Source organism: Patagioenas fasciata, chromosome 18 (genome assembly GCF_037038585.1).
Source record: "Patagioenas fasciata isolate bPatFas1 chromosome 18, bPatFas1.hap1, whole genome shotgun sequence".
Classification (NCBI taxonomy): Eukaryota; Metazoa; Chordata; class Aves; order Columbiformes; family Columbidae; genus Patagioenas; species Patagioenas fasciata.
Window position 1 is genome coordinate 8,185,313 of NC_092537.1, and position 6,996 is coordinate 8,192,308.

The 6,996-nt window shown below is 43.5% G+C and overlaps 1 protein-coding gene across 1 annotated transcript in view; it reads left to right on the plus strand.

The window, feature by feature from the left end:
• FOXK2 (forkhead box K2) overlaps positions 1–6,164 on the plus strand; it is a 39,382-nt gene extending 33,218 nt beyond the window's left edge. Inside the window, exons 5-9 of the mRNA XM_065852760.2 lie at positions 380–573; positions 1,392–1,567; positions 2,396–2,692; positions 2,878–3,087; positions 3,914–6,164. Coding sequence (XP_065708832.2) covers positions 380–573; positions 1,392–1,567; positions 2,396–2,692; positions 2,878–3,087; positions 3,914–4,110 — 1,074 coding nt within the window. The 3' untranslated portion in view covers positions 4,111–6,164. The remainder of the gene's footprint in view (positions 1–379; positions 574–1,391; positions 1,568–2,395; positions 2,693–2,877; positions 3,088–3,913) is intronic.
• The last annotated feature ends 832 nt before the right edge of the window (positions 6,165–6,996 follow it).

Below are 6,996 nucleotides of genomic sequence, written 5' to 3' on the forward strand. Positions count from 1 at the left end.
TTCTGTGACACCTGGGGAAGGGTGGTGGATGAAGGCTGATAAGTTTTTCTCTTTTCTTTTTTTACACTGCATTATGCTCAGGTATTTGTAGTGTTCTAACAATTTGTTGCAATCACCGTGTTTCTCATAAGGGAATTAAATGGAATTCCTGTTATTGCCACATTAGCATACTGGGTTTTTTAAATTGTTGGGGAAGATTTGAAAAATGCGAGAGTCCTTTCAGGTTTATGGCACTGCCTTTTGTAGTGCTCTGAGTTCTGTTGAATTAAGGAATTAAAGAGCTGAACCCCGAGTCTCCTATAGTACGAACTGCTGCAGTAGGCCACATTCTGACTTGGAAAAGTTCAATGAATTCTACATATTTTTTTATGTTTCATAGAATTCAATACGTCACAATCTCTCTCTGAATCGTTATTTCATCAAAGTACCACGTTCCCAGGAAGAACCAGGCAAAGGCTCATTCTGGAGGATAGACCCTGCTTCTGAAAGCAAATTAATAGAGCAGGCTTTTAGGAAAAGGCGGCCTAGGGGAGTACCTTGCTTTAGAACCCCTCTGGGACCACTCTCTTCTAGGTAAGGAAAAACAGATGAACAAAAAGACTATGGCTGTTGTTTAATCTTCAGGCTGATACAGACGTGAGAGTTTTGGATACAGTCACAAGTTCAGTAATATAATTTCATCCGGACTCGGTGTTTGGATTCTGTATGGTTTACTAGGAGCCTGCCCCCATACACTAGGCTTGTTTTTATTGCTTGTTTTTAGTGTTAAAGAACTGACTCGGTTTGCATAACTAACTCTACCAGATTGTTAATCTAAGCAAGCCTTGCTGTACCTTTGGGTTTTTGTTACAGAACTATAGTTTTAATTTCTAACTACCATCTACTGCATTTTTAAACTGTTTGAAAAGAAAATTATTGAATACTGGCTACCATTTTATTGAAATTAGAGATGGAAAATTACCTATTTAGTTTGATAATGTTCAAGCAGAATTCATGATGGGGAAATATGTGGGTTTAAATTATTCCCTCTCTAAAGTTATGGCCTTTCTGCTGGTGCAGATCTTTTATTACTTGCCCTGTAGACAGATTTGCTCATCATTCTTCTCCACCAGAAGAAATGTTCATGTTCCACAGATTTAGAGTCTCCCTAAGAAGGCATCCACCCACTTCTTCTCCATTAACTGTACCTGGTTTGCTTTTAAATCCCGTCCCTGTTGAACAGCAGCTTTATAAAAGACCAGCAGCACTGCTTTGGGGTGTGACTGTACTTGCCAGCAGGCAGAGGTGCCCTCCTGTGGGCAGCGTGTGTTGTGCTCTTTAGAGCAAGGTCACTGTCTTGCACGGTTCAGAGGTTAAAACACATCAGCTGCTGCTTTCATTTTTAAATGCAGAAGTGCCCCGGCTTCTCCTAATCACTCCGGAGTGTTGTCGGCGCACTCCAGCGGAGTCCAGACCCCCGAGAGCCTGTCCAGGGAAGGATCTCCGGTCCCCATGGAGCCCGAGCCCGCTGCTATCCAGCCAAAACTAGCGGTAATACAAGAAGCACGATTTGCACAGAGTGCCCCAGGTGAGCAATCCCGAAATCAGTGTTTGGGGCTGGAGGTGGGAGAGGGCTGATACGTAAATGTTACCAAGACTTCACATGTGCACAAAAAAAGGGAGTAAATCTTTAACTTCTCAGCATTTAGAGCAAATCTTCGATAAACACACAAACACGCCAGGTAAAGTTGGTTTGCATATGTACAAATTGTACCTGTGTACTGCTCGAGCACCACTGATCACTTTGTTACTAAGCAGAGATGATTGTGCTTCTGTCCTGTATAGGACTGTACTGTCTCATAAGGGTTTTCAGTTTCAAAACATATTCTTTCCACTTTAGAAAAACAAGCATAACAAACCAAACCAAACAGAGCAAAAAAGCCCCACAACACTAAACTAAAACCAAACACAACTTTTAGGTTACATGGGTTGAAGAAATAAGCAAATGTATTACACACATCTCTGGTCATGTCATCCTTTCAAAGGTGGGGATAAAAAGAACTGAAAGGATAGAAAGAGAACAAATAGTGCGTGGTAAGAATTTTCCTATTAAAAAAAATGTGTAAGTCGTGAGTATTAAAGATAGCTGTGGTATATGGCTGCGTTTGGGAGGAGGGGGTGGGATTTTGCTCAAATGGTGTGTAGGACTGATGGAGCTAACACAGCTCTTACCTGGAATACCTGCCTTGGAATAGCCATGTGTTATAATCCTCATTGTCTGGGTTTATCTTTTGGATCACTCAGGCATTAGCGAAGAAGGTTCTTAATCCTCTGAGGCTTTAGTGTTAAGTTTAAAAGAATGGCTGGCTTAAAAGAAATAATTAAAATTAGCCTGATTTTATCTCCTTCTTGGTAGGATCACCTCTATCTAGCCAACCAGTTTTAATTACCGTACAACGGCAGCTACCACAAACGATTAAACCCGTCACCTACACTGTTGCAACTCCTGTGACAACATCAACCTCCCAGCAGCCTGTAGTTCAGACAGTGCATGTTGTCCACCAGATACCAGCTGTGTCTGTCACAAACGTGACTGGATTAGCACCAGCAAACACTTACACTGTGGCTGGACAGGCAGTGGTCACGCAAGCCGCCATGGTCACCCAGCCCAAGGTAGAACCTCAAGAGAATGGAGACCACAAGGAAGTTAAAGGTGAGGACCTGGGGGGGTTACATGTTTTGCTGGCTCGTTGTACAGGAGGATTATTGCTTGAAAATTAACTTCTAGATGAATGCTTGAGCTGGTGATAAAAAGGGATACTTTTTCACTGAAGGTTGATTGTTAAAGTGTTAAAGAACCATTTGATTTTAGGCAATGTTATATCTTCTGTTTTTCAGTTAAAGTGGAGCCTATACCTGCTATTAGTCACGCTACAATAGGAGCTGCTAGTCGGATCATTCAGACATCTCAGACCACACCCCTACAGACAGTGACTATCGTGCAACAGACACCTCTAGGTCAACACCAGCTACCAATAAAAACTGTAACGCAGAACGGAACGCACATAGTACCCATCACCACTGCCATCCAAGGACAGGGCAACGCTGGTACGTATTGTGCCAAGATGTCCTGTTGCTTTGCACGTGTTAAAACCTTAAAGTGATCAGTGCTGGAGGTTTGAATTCTGTTCTCGTGTCTTTCATAGTTACACTGAAATCTAAGTTCTGGCACAGTCCCCGGCTGTGGGAGTTGTGCAGCTTTTCTCAAATACGATGTGGTGCTGCTCTCCTTGCGGTGGGGCTCTCGTTGCAGCGCTGCTATCGTTTCAGCGGGGCTCTCCTTCCCGGGCAAGCGCTGCGGTCTCCAATGATCCACAGACATGGCCAGAACCCGCTGAAAGCAGATTTTTAATTCCCTTCCCAGTTCTGTCACAAATCACAGTGGCTTTCAGCCATTTAATCCTTCTCTGTCTTCAGCTCCCCATTGACAAAGTGGAGATTCTTCCCCGTTTGCCCACCTTAGTCCAAATCTGCGTGAACATCGAGTGATTTGGGAAAATGTCCTTTAGGTTTGTACAAAGACTAAACAAATCTCCACTGAGATTGCCAGTGCCCCCCGTAGTCCCAATAAAGGAGCTCAGCATTCTGATGAAAACGCAGGTTTGCTTTCACAGAATCCCAGAATGTCAGGGATTGGAAGGGACCTGGAAAGCTCATCCAGTGCAATCCCCCCATGGAGCAGGAACACCCAGCTGAGGTTCCACAGGAAGGTGTCCAGGCGGGTTTGAATGTCTGCAGAGAAGGAGACTCCACAACCTCCCTGGGCAGCCTGGGCCAGGCTCTGCCACCCTCACTGAGAAGTTTCTTCTCAAATTCAGTATCATCTGCTTTGACGAGGATTTAGAGCGCTGAAGTTTTTCTGATCTTTTCACAGCTGCTGCGAGTCCTTTGCATATGTTGGCGACCCACGCGTCCGCGTCGGCGTCGCTCCCCACAAAGCGCCAGAATGGAGACCAGTCAGAACAGCAGGAACTCAAACGTATCAAAACAGAAGACGGAGAGAGCATAGTCATAGCTGTGAACGTGGACACCCCGTCCGTGGCAGTGAGTGATAAAGGCAGCCAGAACTAGAACCTTAGCGGAGTTTTCTTTTCTTTCTTTTTTTTTTTAAATAATAAAAAAACAAATAAATAAACTCCATGGTGCCAAAAGGAGACACTTAAATATAACACCTAAAATGTTGGAACATGTTCTCACGCAGTGGGGAAAGGGGCCCTGTGATCAGACTTCAACTTTCAGCACTGAAAAACAAAACAAAAACCCAACACAGGTGGCCTTAAAACTTGGTAATTTAAAGTCAAACTGCAAACCATCTTGTTCGAGAGGCTGTGACCCCGCTCCTCCCTGCCCCTGCCGAACTGTGGACGCTGAGACGTCCAGCGTTGGGGAGGGCTGCAGCTTTAAAACAAAATCTTCTCTCAGATGATTTTAAGGACTGAGTATCTCAGTGTAACGGCAGCATGATGAGCGCTTAGTGTGAACTGGTTTCAAACGATTGTATATTCCTCAAAGGGAACAGAGGCCGGAGCCGCGTCCTCCACCTTGGCAGCTAGAGCCTTCCACAGCCACCCGCCCCAGGCAGTTGTTGGTAGATATGCAGTATTTTGTTGTTCACATGTGGAATTTAGACATTTTTGAGGTGTATTTTCATTTCTTTGCAAAACAATGGGGTCTTTGACATTTCAAATCACTCCATTTCTACTCCGGAAACTTTAGAATCACACGATACTTTTCATGTGAAATTTTGTTTGGTAAAAAACTGAATGTAGGGTTTTTTTAACCGACGGAATGATTTACTTTTGTCTGTCCTGTTAAAGTTCAGATAAAGCTACTTTATTACATCTGCAAATTTTCATATTTTAGCAGTTGCCTGATAAAATTTAATCAAATTTTATTACCATGTGTAGTGATCAAATGCTTCTTTGGGCTTGCATGTAACTGATTAGAAATTACAATGTAAATGAGCCGTTAACTGACGTAAAGAACTGCTATGAATTTGACCAGAGCTGCACTTATCTGTTTCTCTTCTGCTACCTTTTGCTGTTTGTTACTTTGTGTTGACTTTGACTGTCCCTGGCATATTTTTCCAGTCTAAAGTAAAACGAGAGTCTCGCTTAATATTGTGTATGTTTAAGATAACAGACTGTTCTTCATTTAGAAAGAGAAATTCTTTATCACAAGTCCTTTTAAAAAGAGAGTAAAACTATCTTGTCAGAGGTATATCCGATATTTTTAAGCGTAAGCACCCATCCGTAGAAATTAATCCGACCGGTTTCTCCGTAACACTTTTGGTGTCACACACGGCCCTTTTGGGTCTCCAGCGAGTAGCTGTTGTGCTTTTTAACAGTGGCTACCGTATTATTAGAATACTTTTATTTTTAAGCGTGTGTTCTGCAGTTGAACATTTTACAATGTATCGGTAATTTCTCACTCTAACGGTGGTAATAGATTCCACTTGACATTTCAAAATTAAATTTCAACGTAAGGCTGCTGTTCAGTCTTTAATTCACACGACGTCTTATTTCCTCACGCGGTGAGCGGAGCGGAAGCTTCGGTAAGTTGGCTTAATTTGAACCTGGGTTCTGGCGTTTTCTGCACTAGCGATGCATTATTTATCTCTCCTTTCCCGCTACGAAAGGAAAGGCTGGATCTTCACCATGGACTGAACAGTTTGCAGTGGTTTATTTAGGCAGCTTTTGGGAACTATTTACCTAAAGACCAAATATGAGAAATCTGTACAAGTTTTGTGTTCATCCACAGAATGGAACTGTTACAATGTCTCTGCAGATAATACATATTAAAAAACTATGGAAAAAAAAGAACTCTACATAAGCTGAATTTATAACAGGCATTTAAAGAAAGAAAACATAACCTGAAAAGAAACATTTCTGTAAAATTGCACCGTTTTCTTTAGAGGTTTTAAAAATAAAAAAAAAAAAAAGTAAAGTTTTAACATACTTTTTTTAAGAAAAAAAAATCCAGTACTAGTAATTTAATTTGGTGTTGAATGAATTGACTAGAATGTGGTTTATTTTCAGAAGTGAGAATCTGTTCACAACTAGGGCTAGGTGGATAATAGTGTATAAGATTTTTTAAATAAAATTAAATTTTATTCAGCAAATTAACTAAGTTGAACTTACTCACCAAGCGCGTTTGCAGTATTTCTGGCCCTGGGGGCGATGAGCCCCGTTGACGCTGGCGGTGCCGAAGGAGCAGGACGGCCCGTGCGCGGGATGCTGACCAACGCTCGCATGTGATGTTTCCAGCGCCTTTGGTTAATGCAGCTGTGTCCGTGTCAAGTGAGTCGCTGGGTTGTTGGACAGAGCTGTGTCCGTGTGTCCATGTAACACGGGGCTGGGGAGGCCCCGTCACCCGGTGCTCGTGACCCCTTCGCTTGCTCGTCCTGCCCTGCCGCGGGCACCAGGGTCTTCAGGTGATTCACGTACGTACGTAGAGATTCCCCCTCTCTGCAGGAGCTGCCGTTACCTTTTGTGTTTCACGATGCACGGTGTTATTTCCTTTTGTGCTCCTCGTAGGCTGCCTGCTCGGTGTTCTTGCTGCTCAAAGGCAGCTTTTGTGCGATCTTTACAATGACTTTGAAAAAGACTCGGGATTTTAATGCATGGGCTTCAACTCTGCCAGGGGAAATTTAGGCTGGAGATTAGAAAGCAATTCTGTGCAGAGAGTGGTCAGCATTGGAATGGCTGCCCAGGGAGGTGCTGGACTCACCGGCCCTGGAGGTTTTTCAACTGAGATTGGACATGGCACTTAGTGCCGTGATCTGGTCAATGGACTGGAGTTGGACCAAGGGTTGGACTTGATGATCTCTGAGGTCTTTTCCAACCCAGTCCATTCTGTGATTCTGTAAGACCCGAGCGGGTGTTTGATGGGATCGTGTTCATCTCTGCTGCCGCCCCTGCGTGAGATCCCTCCCTGTGTTTGCTCCATTGCTGTGCA